Source organism: Cuculus canorus, chromosome 2, assembly GCF_017976375.1.
Source record: "Cuculus canorus isolate bCucCan1 chromosome 2, bCucCan1.pri, whole genome shotgun sequence".
In the NCBI taxonomy this organism is placed as follows: domain Eukaryota; kingdom Metazoa; phylum Chordata; class Aves; order Cuculiformes; family Cuculidae; genus Cuculus; species Cuculus canorus.
In genome coordinates this window covers 117,909,604-117,926,994 of record NC_071402.1, presented here as the reverse complement: position 1 = coordinate 117,926,994, position 17,391 = coordinate 117,909,604, and the positions used below count along the sequence as shown (strand labels likewise).

At 43.4% G+C, this 17,391-nt stretch overlaps 1 protein-coding gene across 1 annotated transcript in view; it reads right to left on the bottom strand.

Moving 5' to 3' along the window:
* CMTM8 (CKLF like MARVEL transmembrane domain containing 8) overlaps positions 1–11,243 on the bottom strand; it is a 41,174-nt gene extending 29,931 nt beyond the window's left edge. The window contains exon 1 of the mRNA XM_009570379.2: positions 10,892–11,243. Coding sequence (XP_009568674.2) covers positions 10,892–11,056 — 165 coding nt within the window. The 5' untranslated portion in view covers positions 11,057–11,243. The remainder of the gene's footprint in view (positions 1–10,891) is intronic.
* Positions 11,244–17,391: the final 6,148 nt, after the last annotated feature.

Here is a 17,391-nt window from a genome sequence, read left to right as displayed (position 1 = left end):
CTGAAGAAGAGCAGTCTGGATTAAGACTGTGCAAAAACAGGCTGCCTGCAAGTTGCCCTGAGCTGGTGAGCAAGGAAGGCTTGAAGGAATGAAAGGACAAAAAAACTTCCACAACTAAAAGAGCTGGAAAGATAGGACTTATGACAAAGAGGCACAAGAGTGTCCAGGAGATAGACAAGCATAAACATATGTTGAAATACTTTCCATTAAGTATGCAAGTTCTTCACATACCTTATTTATGTCATTAGTTAAGTAAACATTATTGTATAGTCAGTATTGACACTAGCACATACTCTCCCCCTCTCCACACCACCACCTGCATGCAGCAACAGAACAGAGAGCCTTCTTCAGAATTAACGCCTTTCCACTATTTTGCTTTCTCCTTGTTTGCTTGTGAAACCTGTAGACTTGTTCCCAGCCTGCAACTCAGGGTGTTGTATCCATGTTGGGCTGTTTGGAAATGCTTTGTTATCCCAGTTCTCTCACAGGTCACTGGTAAACTATTAAACACATCTTGGTGAGATAAAGAAGTATGATATCCCAATTGCACAGACAGTGCACTAAAATTAAGGTCAAAATTCCTGCTAAGTGTCACCAGAAAACTCTTTCCCCACACCACTTAACATTGTGCCTCTTCAGAACATAGCTCCTACTGACTTCAGCTACAACTGCGAATAATCATTTCTTTTGCACCTCAGACCCGAATTTGCAGATCCTGAAAACAAAGATAAAAGCAAGCACGCTGAAATTCCAGGCTTACTTGCCTTATCTAGCATCCTATAGGAACACTGTAGTGCAAGCAGAAGACAAAAAATCAGATTTTCCAAGGAAGCAATTAGCTTTGAAACAGCATGTGATATTACTGGCAGCAAGCTACATCATGGTTCAGAAATTAAATCAAAAACAAATCAATGCAGATGCTGTAATTTTCAGGTGTTTTTTTCCTCTCTAAGGACTGAATAAAAGCACCAGCCTCCCCAGCATGCATCACAGTTGTGCTCTGATCCTGTAAAGGACAATTATGTATTTGTTTATGCTTTCCAATCTACAGCAGTAGCAGCAGGCAGTGAACCACAGGTTCACCCTCACCTGATCCTTTTCAGAGTCTGCCCTACGGTGGCTGTTTCCAGTTGGAGACAACCAAAGCTGATTTTATCAGTTGAAGTGTCATTTTAAAGATAGATCGCAGAGGATTTCCTTTTGTTGGAGGCTTTTTTTCGCCTGTTCCCCTGCCTGTAAATGCTTAATTCCTGCCTGCAACACTTTGTGTCTCCGTTTTTTACACTCCTCCTACAGTTCCTCACACTCCTTTCAAAACTGCGCTGCCACATTCAGCTATTACCTGCTGCAGCAGCTACAGCCTGGGGAAGAGCACTACTGTTGAACGAAGACAACAAATGCTAAAATATATATTAAAGGGATTCTTTAATGTTATCACCGTGTACATACACAAATGGGGGGGCGGGGGGAAGGAACCCTGTTAGCAGCTGTACAGCCTACAGCTAAATAAATGGAACCTTTGTGAAACAGTGTCAGCTTTGATATATTTAAATCCAGGCCTGGACATAGCAGCCACATTTAAAGCTGATGATACAAACCAGTCTTGTTTTCAGATATGAAGCAGAGCTTCTTGACAGGTTTCCTTTCAAGCTGTGCACATCAGGCCATCAGCTAAACACAAGCAGCAATTACCCGAGTGTGATCAGAGAAGCTGCTTTCCCCATATGGCCTCTTCCCAGTCCTACTTAGCTTTTTTCAATATATTTACTCCTTGTAACTAAATTATGATATAAGCAAAGACTAACAACATCTTCCTGATTGTTACCTTGCTTACTTAGTTCACCTCAGTTCTACAAAATATGGTTTGAGCTCATCTAATATTGGCCCAAAAACATTTTAGCTGTGCAGAACAAACTGCTGGGACAGCATCCCTCTAGTGATCCAAATTTGTTGAAATTGTTTTTATTTTGCTTTGAAGAATTTTGTCTCAGTGAATTTGTAGTTGCATCATCATCATCTGCAGACCCACACCTTGCAAAAGTGAACAGTGTAAATACTCAATATTGTGCTCTAACTTGGCAAAACCTCAGTCACACCCAGGTTTGATCCAAGTCTGTGTAGCAAAGTGACCTGGCAAAGCCTGGATCCAGTATTAATGAACGTGGAACCAAGACCCCAGCCTCTTCCAGTTCACTAACATAAGCTTAACACCAAACCTTCCTTAGGCCAGACCTAGCTACTACAGAAAGCAGTGACTTGATTATTTCCTTACTCAGTCTCTCTTCACTGGAGTTCTACCAGTTTTACACCTGAGCTGCCCTTCAGAGGCAGGTGAAGCTGTGCCAGCGGCTTCCAAGGGAACAGTCTCAGGCCACATGAGCAGAACTACCTTGCCAAAGGTTTGATGGATGTTAAAATGTATTTGCTATTTGACCCTAAAAAAGAGGGCTTGGTCCTCTCTGCGAGGACTGACTTTCTACTGCTTTCCTGGAATTTGAAAAGGAGCCAGTGCAGAAATATCACACTGTTACAGTATGTACTTTATCCAAAAGAAAAACCAAGCTAAAAAATACATACATATATATCTCTACATGCGTAAAAGCAGAGACGTTAGAAACCGACTCTATCATCTTGCTATTATTCCCAGGAGAGAAGAGGAAAGAACAGCAAGCTGAACAACAAGAGCAGTACATTGTAATTCCCTCTATGCTTTCTATTCAGAAGGGCTCAGCATCCCTAAGAGAATTTTTCTGTGGGTTTGAGAATTCCATTTTTAAGAAGAATCCTTGAGCCACCACTGTTCTAATCCTGCCTGTTGCTGCTACGCAGTCAATGCGGGACACAGGACAGAGCAGATAATCTGCAGGCTCCCCAGGTATGCAGCATCCTAGGGCAGGGAGTGAAAGGCATCTCCTCTTGCTGTGCAAGAAACACTTGGTTAATGGTTAAGATTCAAAATCAGAAACTTGAGGACCATTTATGATTTTGTAAGAGTTCTGTGTGAGTCATAGTCAATCAACCTTTTTGTCTTCATCCTTCCCCTGCTCACGTTCTTACTACACTGCCAGCATATGCACCTCTTCATCATACCTGGCACGGAAAATGTTTGGTTTTTTTTTAGATAGGCATACACAACTTTAAGATCCTCTAATTTGAGATCTTAACAGTATGTAATAAATCATTACAAGGAGAAGGGCGGAATCCCAGCGTAGAAAGACGAAAAAAACAGTGTAATATGATGGGAGGAAAAAATCCAACAAACCAACAATCACAGATTAAAAAGACACGGCCAAGTTCAGGATTTGTGTTCATCTCAGGACAAAATGCAGCATTAAGTATTTCCATCATTTGCTGTATCTGACAATACGACTGCCTTTACAAGCAATTCAGTTCCCATAGTTCAATTACACAGAGATGTGGGACTTCTGGGGGAAACAATAACAACCAAACCAACACAAAAAACCCAAATGAAACAAACCAACCAACCACCAAATGTCTTCCATAGCTTCCATAATGATCTATATTGAATCAGCTGGCATAGCTAGGAAAAGGAAGTTTTCAGGGATGCACTCCTATCTCTTTCCAACTATATCCTCAACCTTTGTCCTCAGACTATGATAGTTTTAGCCTCAGCACTCATTCTCATGAGTCACACACCCAGCCACAGCATCACGCTAGAGCTAACAACCTAGGAAGTTGTATCTATTCCATTAAGAATAATAGGAGAACTGCATATTTCACCAACATATAGACACAGGCTACCGGAGGCTAAAAATATTATTTAAAACTAGCTATGCGTTACATAAGAATTTTTGTAGGTATAATAGAAAGAAATTGTTTTCTAGGGTTGAGGAGGGGGCAGGCAGAAGGAATTATATTCACTATCCACCTAAGAACAACATTGATGTTTAAGTATGTCTTTAAAGCACTCTTCTCATGAAGAGATAATGACATTTCATACATATTCCACCTTAACCTTGAGGTATTGAGAATATTTTGCATTTTTGACCTTTTGTAAAATATTTGCTTTTAGTCTGAGAGTCATTTTCACCCTCTTGCCATGTCAGTCCTAATACTTTTTCTATCTGCACTTGGAGCATATTCCAGCCAATATTTCCCAAAGCTTCTGTTTTCTTGTGTCACCTAAACAGTTCTCTCTTCCCAAGGAAACACCCTGATCTTGTCCAGGAAACCAACGACCTTTAAGGAAACAGAACTTTAAACAACAATATAATCCCAGAGGAAGATGAAAATCATATAGATGCATGTATCCACTACAAGAAGGACAGTTACACGAAGAACAATGGCACCTAAAAAAGAGAGAAGTGAAACTTGACTTCGATGAGTTTTGTCTGATCAAGAGAAAAGGAGAGTATGTGCTTTGCATTATGTGGTTTTTTTCACTCATGCCCAGGAAGATGAAGCTACTATGTGAAGTGACTGACTAGTACAGAATACTTCTTTTCACTCAGTAATTCAAAGTGAATTGTTTTAAGACCATGCTTACATATATCTCCTCTAGGCAAAGCACTCCTTTAACACATCAGAAGGTGCCTCAGTGTTGTCAACTTCATGCAAGAAGAATTGCTACAACTGGAGTGAAAATCACATTATCAGAAAAAAAACACAAACAGAAAAAAAATATCTACAGCTCCTGTTAGAAGAAAAAGTCTTGCTGCTACTCAGGTGAGGAAGGGGGCCTTGTGAAACTCCTTCTGTGTTTCTGAGGGCTCTTCAAGAACTGTGGGTGCAGGAGGAGTATGGGATCTATACACAAAACTCTGACCTGCAGTCAGAGAGGGCATAAGACTAAAACAAAAAGCTAAATGCAAGGAGAGATTTAAAAAATTAAATACAATTTTCGTCTTTTAGCTTTGTCATAAGTAGATGGTCCAATTGTATTATTTCTGTTTTTATTAACATTTATATGATTTTATTGCTAACTTAATTCAAGACCTGAATATCTGTAGATTTTGATGCACCTCTTCTACAAAAAAAAGTTGGGGAGAAAGCCTATTGAAAAAATATTTCAACATGTTCAGTTGTTCTGGTTTTGGTAACCTCTTAAATCTGCCATAACTTTCAGCATCTATTTACTTTTTTTCTGGCTCACCACTCTACCAGACTAAATAAATTCAACAATATTTCTTTTCTCAATTAAGCCTTCAAAGGTCTCACGTTTGAAGAATAATGAAATAATGATCAAAACTATTTTTATTGTCCATAAATGTAATTTCAAACTCTAATTCTATGTGGTGCCAATAATGTAAATAACCTCCTCTCAGGCTTCTATTTCAAATACATATCTTATTCTGGGCATTTCACTCAAAGAATAATCTGCATGCACAAAGAAATACAACTGTAATTACTATATACTAAAATTTATACCATCACAAGCTTTTACTTGCAGCAGCAGCATAACTTCCCAAACCTTTCCAAACTATGTAGTATGTGGTTTTATTAAAGATAAATGGTTGTCACAAGCGTTAAAATTAGTAGGGAAAGTTTTATGAGAGACTGTATCTAGCAACATACTGGTGTGAGGCAACAATCTGAAGTAATCAATGCCATTCTGCTAGAAAGTAAATATTTTTATAAGTATCTCCATAGCAACCACAAAACTCTCCACCTCTGCAAAGTGATCCATAATGCTCGACTTGAGAAGCTGATTTAAAGCTCTGAGAAGGTATCACTAGCCACCATTTATCTTGGCCATAAAATTCCGAGAAAGACAAATATATAGTCTTTCTAGACCATCATTGTACAGAAAAAAAACCCACTCAGAAGACACCTCTGGAAATTGCTACACTTGCTTCTTTTGAAAATAAAAATCCTCCAGGGTGTGTGTCTGTATGTGCACACTATAGGAATAAGCATCAATTATCTTCTATAGGAGATATTTTTACTACAGTGTCAACTCAGGTGACCAACACCTGGATTAAAGACTTTATATAACGTTGTTTATGCCTTACATACTACTTTTCGCCAACAGACCTCAGAGTGCCTTACAAAGATTTATATCCATATTCTATGAACAGAGAAGTCATTTGGAGAAGACAGAGACACAGATTAATTCATTGTCAGTAGTCACTGGCCAACTAAGGTCAGTAAATCCACATCTCCCGAGGCAGAAGCCCCTGACCTGTTCTGTAAGATTCATCACTTCTTTTTATAAGTAATTTAGATAAGTTTCCACACACCAAAGCTGTCTTATATGCCAGTTCCCAAAGGCCTCCGTCAGAAATCCAGTGGTATTTTCTATTTTGCTCTTTGGACTGAAATAAACTGACCCCAGTTGTTTCCCAGTAAGTGGCAGGAAACCTTGCATGCTCTCTGGTCACAGAGGCAAATGTAGAAGGCAATGGAAATCTGTCAGCACCAGATAATTTAGCCTGCATTTCACACTGCAGTTCTGTGTTCGTTCATAGTAGACGTGTGCAGTGCTAGATCAAATGGCTTTACAAAATTAGGCTGAACCAGGTTTGGGTACGTGACTCCATTACTTCCGAATATGCACAGTCTACCTCATTGCAGATTTAAAGGCTTTAAAGCAGCTACGTAAAGGACAGAAAATACCTGATCCGTTACAAAACCCATCTTTATAAAGCTAACTCATTTTGAACAAATTGGAAACTGCAGACTGAGTTAATAGCTGACCAGTGTTTTGTAGCACTGCAAAGAATCTTTTAGGAGGAGATGTTAAGCTGAATTTTCTGTGCCACTAAACCACAGCCTCAGCACAGAGGCAGGCTGGTTACTAGCACATGTAGAAATCCACACAGCAATTAATTCATCTTCACAGCATCCAAATTAGGGAGATAAAAGCAAAACCCAATCCAGGTCCTTGATTTAAGGGACTGAAAGGTTTAGTTTATGCGGTAACTTTGAGCTTTTCCATTGTCTTTGGTTGAAGAATAACACAGATTTGCCCTTTGCCTGTACAGAGAAGGGAGCTACAGTTTCAAAGCCAGGAGTCACAGACTGCACTCCTCCTTGGTCACATGCAGTTCGCTGACTGACAGCGTGAATAATCAAATTTTTATGCAGCCTCACAGTGCAAACCCTCAGAACACTCATCGCTGTTGTCTAACAACCCTAGTTTAGCTTTAACATCGTGTCCCAATGAACACGGAGTCTGGCAGATGAGTAGCTACAGTGATAATAGATATTACTAAAACCAGTCCTCTTCCCCTGTCCATCTTGCAGGTGTCTCCAGGGCAGGGGCAGCAGAAGCAAAGGCATGCTCTGAAACACAGCGGCCACAATTCAGAGCTTGGTGCTTACACTGAAAGTTGTCTTATAGGCTGCAAACCCTTGAGACTGAAATACAGACACATAATTCAGACATCAGTCAGAGGTTTGCAAATCCTTAGCAGAAGGATCATGCTGTGAGCTGGGGGATCAGTACTGAGGGTCAGAAATATCCTGAATGGCCAATCAGTGCAGGCAAGCCACAACTCATATCCACAAAGGATGATCAGAACAGGCATGATGACTGATTTAGGGCACACAACTCCACTTCTGCTGAATATGCACAGTCAATTTTGAAATAGTGATCTTGTGTAAAGTTAGTCATGCTCTCTTAAAATATATTTTCTCTCAGGGAAAAAAAAAAAAAAAAGAAAATACAGAACTAGTAGGAAAGGTCTGACCAAAACCCAATGCCAAACATATATAGACACATATGTATAAAGAACAGCTACTCTACCAGCTCGAAAATGAGTGCAGTTAAGAGCCAGAAGTATTTCCTCAAGGACACTATCTACCAATACTCTACTGCTGTAGGGCTTGCCTTAATGTTTTCAACTTCATCTTAAACATTGTACTCCATTCTCTTGAGTACATCATCACAAACCAGTATAAGTTCATCTACGTTAGAGACTTCTGTTGGCTCCTTTGAGTTGGCCAGGTACTTCACATCTTCACACTGTTGATCAATAAAAATACATATCTATGGAAGTCTGTAGTGCAGACACATGTCCAAATTAGCCTACAAAGTCAGGTAGCACTGAGGTTCTTTCTGAAGCTGGTAAATGTGTTCTCAAGTGCTTGTGAAACTTAAAGCAAAGCTAGCTCTAAATGTCAATATTAATGGACTCTAGCATCTCAAAATGGTGTCTGAAGAATGATTTTATAATTATTGTAGGAATCAGAAATGGCTGACAGAAAACAAAGTCCTACTAAAAACCACCATCGCTCTGTTTAGAAAGGTGAGCTACACAAATATCATCACCTGTCAACACAACTAGAAAGCACACTTCCAACAAAGAGTCAGCAAGAGCCTGTCCGTGCCCTGTGGCCATGTAGCTCAATGCAACTGCAGCTAATGCGGTATCCGAAGTCAGGCTGAATATACAACATTCCAACAGGGCTTGGGAAATGCCTTAGGCACCTCTCTAACAGTGAGATCACTCTTCAAATAAAGTACAAGAAAGGTTCATAATTCTGTTGTAATTAGTAACTGAAAAAGAATGGAAAATAAAGCAGCTTTTCTTTCACAAACTGACTTCTTTATTCACAGATCTACCGCAACACTGGCAGTGAAGCATGCCCTGTATTTAACAAATGAATCAAGCCTACAATCACCTGTCTACTAAAGATCGCCAGAACTACCAATCATGCCGGCATATGAGGTACCAGCTGGTAGTGGGCTCTGACTTTACATCCTCACCACTACTCGCCCACATCATCAGCTGGCATCTCAATGCACATCCTCTCTCCAACCCAACGGCACTGTTCCTGCCAGAGGTCATAGAAACTTAGAATAGTTTGGGTCAGAAGGGACCTTAAAGACCAACCAGTTCCAAACCCCCTGCCATGAAGGGAGACACTTTCCACTAGACCAGGTTGCTCAAACCCTCATCCAACCTGGCTTTGAACACCTCCAGGGATGGGGCATTCATCCCTGGGCAGCCCGTTTCAGTGCCTCAGCACCCTCACAGTAAAAAATTTCTTCCTCATTTAAATCTCCTCTTTCAGCTTAAAACTGTTACCCCTCCTCCTGTCACTGCACTCCCTGATAAAGAGCCCCTCCCAATCTTTCCTGTAGGTCCCCTTTAAGTACTGGAAGGCTGCTCTAAGGTCTGCCTGGACCGTTCTCTTCACAAGGCTGAATAACCCCAACTCTCAGCCTGTCCTCATAGGGGAGGGGCACCAGCCCTCTGATCATCTCCATGGCACTCCACTAGACTCACTCTAACAGATCCAGGTCCTTCCTGTCCTGAGGTCTCCAGAACTGAACGTGGTACTCCAGGTGAGGTCTCACGAGAGCAGAGTAGAGGGGGTTGTTCATGTCTCTCAACCCGCTGGTCACACTTCGTCTGACGCAGCCCAGGATATGTTTGGCCTTCTGGGCTGCAAGCTCACATTGCCAGCTCATGTAAGCCTCAAGCTTCGCTTGGTTATTTTCACTTTGAAGTTAGCAAAGCCAACAGTCATTCCACTGCTTTGGTGAAGCACAATGTTTTCAAGCCTTGAAAATTAATCTAGTCAGATAAGTTAATCCTTACAGCACAAGCAAAACGTAATACAAGAAAAAAGGAACTTAGGGCTGTTTGCCCCAACTTAAATACAGTGCAGATGAGCAGACTTAAACGCACTATTTTGTTTACACCTTATCAAATACCTGCAAAAAAAAACCCTCACCACTAAACCCAAGAGGTGTTAGCTTATACCCTGCTCTGCTCTGCACAGACATACCTACTTGCTAAGAGCATAAGGAAATGACTTTATTGACCTACAAAATAAAGATAAGCTGCATAATTACCTTTCATGTTATGGTCATGTGTGCACTATGAAGTACAATGGCTTTAAATTAGAAGATTTAGATCAGACATTAGGAAGAAACTCTTCACGATGAGGGTGGTGAGGCACTGGCACAGGTTGCCAGGGAAGTTGTGGATGCTCCATCCCTGGAGGTGTTCCAAGGGCCGAGTTGGATAGGGCCTTGGGCAGCCTGATCTGGAGGGAGGTGTCCCTGCCCATGGCAGGTGGGATGGAACTGGAGGGGGTTTAAGGTCCCTTCCAACCCAAACTATTCTATGATAAACCTATACAACCACTGTAGTTAAAGAAATGCCTCCAAAAATCAGTTCCCGGTGTGCCAAAGCTAATTTTTCTGCTACGAGAGCTGACAATACTGCAAATCCCATGAGAGAAGTAAATGAACCACGTGTGCCCTGTATCACTTTGGCATGTGTCGATAGCTTCCAAGGGGGAGCTGCTCTTCTTTCCAAGCCATCCCTTCCTGCTGCTTCACCTGCCGGTACAGACCCATGGAAGGCACACAGGGTGATGAACTGTGTGATCCTGAAAAATGCCAGCAAATAAACTCTCTAAGACTCGTTTTAGAAAGCAAGCATCCTTTATCAGGGCTGGGCAACCCGAGGGAGCAATCTCCATCAGTCATGTGCAGTGAGATAAGAGCCTGTTACAGAACATATTTCCCACCCAGGTGAATATGTATAGGTTCTCCCAGAAATCTTATGCACGTTTGATTACTTTCCAAGGTCTAATTTCAATGTTATTAGGAAACTTTGCCATAGCCAAAACTCCTGTTAATTTGGAGCTGGCTCCAGCTCTGCCTGACCTTGCATTCGAGACAGAGAAAGGCTGCAAACAGAGGTGCTCACAGAAGAACACATAGTTCCGCACAGACCATACTTCTCACAAGATGTTATCACCTCCAAAGAACGAGCGGTGTGTGGAAAAAGTACTGTTTTAAAGAGAATACGGTATCAGAAGGACATTCTGTAAATACAGGTACTTAGATGAAACTTTACGTTAGCTGAAATCAAAGATATTCCACATTTTTTTTTGCCACGAATGGCACCCCAAACCCCCCCGGCCCCTCCTCGCTCCCCTATGCCGCCGCTTCCCCGCGGTCACTCACGATCTCGGTCACCATGAGGAGCCCGGGCACGGTCCTCAGGAACTCCCTGTCGTAGGCGAGGGTGCTGGAGCTGCCCGAAAGGTTGGCGGTGAAGGAGCTGCTGGTGGTGGTGACCGTGTGCGAGCGCGGGCGCGGCGGCTCCTGGGGCTGCCCCGGCGGCTCCATCGCGGGGTACCCGCGCTCCGGCCGGCGCCGAGCCCGGCAGGGGCGGGGGAAGGGAAGGAGGAGGTGGGAAAGGCGGTGCTTTGGGTGGTCCCGGCGCAGAGAGAGGCGGCACCGCTGCGGGGCTGCCCGCCCGGAGTCCCGACAGCCCTCCCGCAGCTGCGCTCGGCGCGGGAGCGGGGCCAAGAGCCCTCCCGCAGCTGATCCATGCGTGGAAACGGGGCCAAGAGCCCTCCCGCAGCTGATCCATGGGTGGGAGCGGGGCCAAGAGCCCTCCCGCAGCTGATCCATGGGTGGGAGCGGGGCCAAGAGCCCTCCCGCAGCTGATCCATGCGTGGAAACGGGGCAAAGAGGCCTCCCGCAGCTGATCCATGCGTGGAAGCGGGGCAAAGAGCCCTCCAGCAGCTGATCCATGGGTGGGATTGGGGCAAAGAGCCCTCCAGCAGCTGATCCATGGGTGGGATTGGGGCAAAGAGCCCTCCCGCAGCTGATCCATGGGTGGGATTGGGGCAGAGCCCTCCTCCAGCTGATCCATGGGTGGGATTGGGGCAAAGAGCCCTCCCGCAGTTGATCCATGGATGGGAGTGGGGCAAAGAGCCCTCCCGCAGCTGATCCATGCGTGGAAATGGGGCAAAGAACCGTCCCGCAGCTGATCCATGGGTGGGATTGGGGCAAAGAGCCATCCCACAGCTGATCCATGGGTGGGATTGGGGCAAAGAACCGTCCCACAGCTGATCCATGGGTGGGATTGGGGCAAAGAGCCCCCCTGCACCTGATCCATGGGTGGGAGTGGGGCAAAGAGCCCTCCCTGAGCTGATCCATGGGTGAGAGCAGGGCAAAAAGCCCTCCTACAGCTGCCCCTAGTGTGGGATTGGGGCAAACAGCCCTCCCGAAGCTGCTCCCAGCATGGGATTAGGAGCAGGACACCCACCTCCCCTGCACCTGCCCCCACAGTGGGAGTGGGGCACCCAGCTCTCCCGCAACTGCACCCAATGTGGGATTGGGAGCAGGGCAGCCAACAATTCTGCAGCTGCCCCTGGCACTGGAGTGGGGCACCCAGCCCTCCCACAGCTGCCCCTGGTGTGGGAGCAGGACACCCAGTTGTCCCACAGCTGCCCCTAGCATGGGAGCAGGACACCCAGTTGTCCCACAGCTGCCCCTGGCGTGGGAGCAGGACACCCAGTTGTCCCACAGCTGCCCCTGGTGTGGGAGCAGGAGTGGGGCACCCAGCCCTCCTGCAGCTGCCTCAAAGAACCGGACACCCAGCCCTCCATCAACTGCCCCCAGGGCAGGAGCAGGGCACCCAGTCCTCCCGCAGCTGCCCCCAGCGTGGGATTGGGAGTGGGACACCCAGACCTCCCGCAGCTGCCTCCGCTGTAGGAGTGGGACAGGTGCTTCACAGCGTGGGCAGCAGCACAGTGAGGGGGGGCAAGGCCAGTGTGGGGGACCCCGTCCTGGGGGGTGTGGTGGATCCCCAGCGCTAGGGAAGGGCCCCTCTTAGAGGGCAACACGGGACTACTCCAAAGCTATCTCCTGATCTCCCAGACTTTTATACACACAGAAGCCTGGGACCATGTCTGCTTGCAGTGTGGCTAAGAAACCAAACTGAACCGTCTGTTCTTTGGAAAAAAACCCACAGGAAACCATAGAATGGTAGAATAGTTGGGTTGGAAAAGACCTTTGAGATCATTGAGCTGAACTGTAACTGTCCACTATTAAACTGTATTTCCGAGCATCTCATCTACCTGTCTTTTAAAGACAGGATGATGACTCAACCACTTCCCTGGGTAACCTATTCCAGTGCCTGATAACCCTTTCTGTGAAGCAATTTTTTCCCAATATCTAATCTGAACCTCACCTGGTACAAATTGAGGCCATTTCCTCTCATCCTATAACTTGTTACTTGGGACAAGAGACCAGCACCCTCCTCCCTACAGCCTCATTTCAGGTAGGTGTAGACAGCAATAAGGTATCCCCTCAGCCTCCTTTTTTCTAGGCTAAACAACCCCAGTTCCCTCAGCCGGTACTCATAAGACTTGTTCTCCAGTCCTTTCACCATCATTGTTACCCTTCTCTGGACACGCTCCAGCGCCTCAATGTCCTTTTTGTAATAAGGCTCCCCCAAACTGGACATAGTATTTGAGGTGTGACCTCACCAATGCTGATTACAGGGGAGGGATGATTTCTCTGGTCCTGCTGATGCTTCTGATACCATGCCATAGCCTCATTGGGAAGTCCAACCTCAGGCACCTACCGTTGTCATCCATCTAGACTGTTGCCCGTGGCTCCATGAACAGTCGTTGACAGAGGACATGTGGTCATCATTGCTCATCAGTGGCATGTTGTTGTGAGAGGAGCCACCATGAAGTGCTGTGGGCAGGGACGAAGAGGCTAGGAGGTGCCACAGCTGGAAATGGGGGTTCCGCTGGGATCTGCCAAACAACCAAGAGTCTCCGTGATGTGAAAGACTATTTCAAAGAAAAGTAGATGTGGTGTTAAGGAACATGTTTTAGTGGTGGACTTGGCAGTGTTAGGTTAACAGTTGGACTCCATGACTTTAAAGGTCTTTTCCAACTTAAGTGATTCTGTGATTCTGTTGCTGGAAGTGGAATGTGTGAGGTCATTATTGGCCTACTACTTGACAGTGTCAAGCTGTTCCCTAACCTGTCTTTTTTAGTACTTTTCCAGCCTAAAGTGTCACCTTTTAAAAACAATCATTTCCGGTCATTTAAGAGCTCCTAAAGTGATCTTCCATTCCACAAAAATGGATGCTTGTTTCGACAACAAGCAAGCATGATATGGGTTGGCTTTTCTAACACTCAGGAATTCTTGTTGGCAAAGATTTGCATGTGGTAGTTCAGTAAAACTGAAGTGTTTTCCATATGCCTGGTGCTATTGTCCTCAATTTGTTTACTGCTGCTCTCCTGCTGGCTAACAAAAGATGGATTTTATGGTATTACCTTTCAGCACGGGATTGAATCAGATAGGGAGGGAGGAGGAAGGCGAGAGAGAAATATGGGAAAGGTGAGTTACCCAAAGGAACTGGTTCTCTTGCATGATTGTACCTCTGATGACAGCGTGAGTGTCTTGGCTCAGGCTTTGTGGGTCCTTCTCGTACTCACAGGCATGGGTGACTTTTTGGTTTAAGTTGGCAGAAAAAATGTGGCAGAGTTTTGCAGACATGAGGTGAAGGTCATCATAATGAGATGCCAGTCACCGGGCATGATATGATTTGCAAATATCCTTCGTTGTGAGGGAAAAAAAATTAGCAAACCACCCCCTCAAACCTTTTAACACAAATTCTTGATTGCAAACAATGACTTTTACACTTTCTGGCAAAAAACATCATTTCTTGTGGAGTTACCAGCATTTCTTTATCGGTTCTCTTCCTGTTTTATCCCCTTCTCTTAAATAAGAGTTGAGATTTTAAAGGAGAAGAACACATCTGTGCCCTGGTCTGGTTAGAGACCTGCTTCAACTGGCTTGCGAATAAAAACTGCTTTATCTGATTGCGCAGCACTGCCAACCTTCCTTCCAATGCCAGAGCTGTTTTGAGGTGCCCCTGTTGCTGTTAGTGAGGATCCATTGTAACAACATTGATTTTTCTCTTCTGAAAGGCTCTTGTCTTTTCAAAGGTTCCCACCTATAACATCAATAAATAAAAGTGAGTAAATGTGGGGGTAAAATTCATGCTGAGGGCAAAATTAACACAAATTTCAAAATGGTTTCACATTACTTTCCCTTTGAGAGCTGATTTATTTTACATTGGATGTATATTCTCACCCTGTTTCCAGGATGTTATTCAGTGATTGCAGCTTTGATGCATAATGGTAAAGCTCTGTATTTATTTCGCTCCCTAATCTTCCGGATATCAGTGCTGTTTTTCTTTCAACCATGATAATCTGAGCAGTAAATTTCATTGCTTTTGGTCAGCACATCTATTATTTGAGCATCCCAGGTCCTGGAGGGGGCGGCTGGGGGGAAGTAAATAAAAAATACAGATAGGGAAACATTTGTTTTCTGTTTCAATTATATTAAATGTATGAATATAGCTTAAGTTTTCAATATCTGTTGTAGACGTCTAGTATCATGACTAACTCAACAAGAACTGGATGGCTACATTTCTGGGCAATTTCTCTGAACGCTGTCTGCCACTCTGACTTCCCTTGTTAGCACATTTTTCTCCTGCAAACGTATTTGAAGAATGAGTTTCACTCAAAAAAGGGCAAACACTCCAGGAGCATTTCTGTATCACTGACATTCCAGGAAGCAAATTTCATTCTTTAATTTGACAGCATATTACATTAAACATTTTGAATGTTGGCTGAGGCTTTAATTTTTTGTTTTCCATCCTTTCTCTTAAGGATAGAATGTGAAAGCCTGCAGGGACCATCTGAGCTTAGCTAGACTTTTTTACACATAGATAGGATCAGAAGCAAAATAATTGAATGCTGCTGCTTGAACAATCAGCCTTTTATTACAGAACTACCAAGAGAGAAGAAGGTGGCCCGTTTTCTGTATTTTAAATTAACCTTTCAAGGGAAGGATTGCTGAGGCTTTTAAACACCAGTCAAGATTATTACCTCCGTTTGTTAAATGCTACCATGAAGTAAACTGTGATTAGAAGAAAATACACAGTTTGGTGAAGCCTTTCAATGTGACTGTTTTAGTAAAAGCAAAACAGCTGAAACAAGTATCACCAAGTTTCTAAGTAAAGGGCTTTTTCCTGAATGTCTCGATATCTAATTAACAGATTATTCCATTTAAACTGGTTTGGTTCTCAAATCCTGAGGTATCAATGTATTTGAAATTACTGATCAAGCTCTCTGGAACTACCTTCTTGGCAACAATCTGGCCGACTGGAAGCACTAATTAAAGTAGGCTCATAGGCCCAAGGAGTGGAGCTGACTGGAATTTCCTGAACTGTTTTTCTCTTTTTTGAAATACAGTTTCCCTTTCCCCCTCCCAAATCCTAGAATTTTCAAATGTCAAAGTACTAAGACATATTTTTGAGGTAAGTAAAACAAATAAACATGTAAAAGGAAAGGTGATTGAGATTTTTCACTGGTCCTCATCAGATTTTACTCAACAACAAAAATTTACTGTTTTTAAACCACCTAGGAGTGATCCAAGAAAGCTAAAGGAACTTATTCTGAAAAAGGGCAAGAAAGGAATTGTACTTTCCATGGAACCCAGCTCATATGTAAGGAACATGAATTCATGTCGGATGTCCAGGACAACTATTCTAACCCTTGACATCCCATTGTGCTGATCTGAGGATGAGATATTTTTAGTTAGCATTAAATCAAGAAATGTTTGGAATATTTCCTAAAAGCTTTTTGAAATCAGCAAAGTGTAGGCTTTGAGCTACACATGCATTTAAGTAAATAATTAATAACATATATTACTCTTTGGCAGCTTACAACTGTACAGAAAAGCTGATTTATTCTAACCCGAACTAGAAATACTTGATTTGTACCTTGGTAGTGACATGTGCTGTAGGCATGCCTGATGATCAGTCAAGGTAAGTGACTCAGTGTGAACTCGTATTTTGCAAAGTAAAGATGGTTTTCGTGGTTGAGATAATTGGATCTTCTAATGTTGCTGCAATGAAGAGAGAATAGAGGAAATGACCGTATTTTCAAAATAGCTGTTATTCTGCAAATCTGTAGAACTGTGTTTGTATGTGAGTTTACTAAACATGAGGCTTGTTTGGTTTTGCAGCTTGGGCACCTCAAAATTAACAAATATAAAATCAATACCCATTGAATCCACAGTTCAAGTAATGACAGAGCATGAGGTTTGCTCTTAAGATAGATAAGTTACTCCCCTAATGCTGGAAAATGCAAAATTTTGCTGTTTAATGTTCTGTACTTCTTTTCTCTCAAATATTTCCTTCTTTATAGAATGTTTACTTTAATTCTGTGGACAAAGGCCTGACACACAGACATTTTACCTGCCCAAAAGCTGTCTTAGAACATATACATCACCATTCAGAGAATTAACTCCATGCTATAAACAGTAACATACTGGCTTTAAGATTGGTTGGGTTTTTTTTTTCTATTTTGAAACGCATTATCATGACACTAAGTAAACTGTTTGGTGAAAGACACCGTGCTAAGAAAAGAAATCACAATGTATGTAAGCCATGTATTTTTCTGTGCATTAGCCTTTCACCAGCTGTTTTATCTGCTCTGGGAATCTAAAAATCCCTCCCAGACCTGAAATACAAACGTGTCTTAGATACTGTGCTGAGGAAAAATTGCTTACTTCCTCCAGAGCAGATTTGTACTTGGAACACCAGCCCTGCACGCTATACACGTATGCTTAACTTCAAG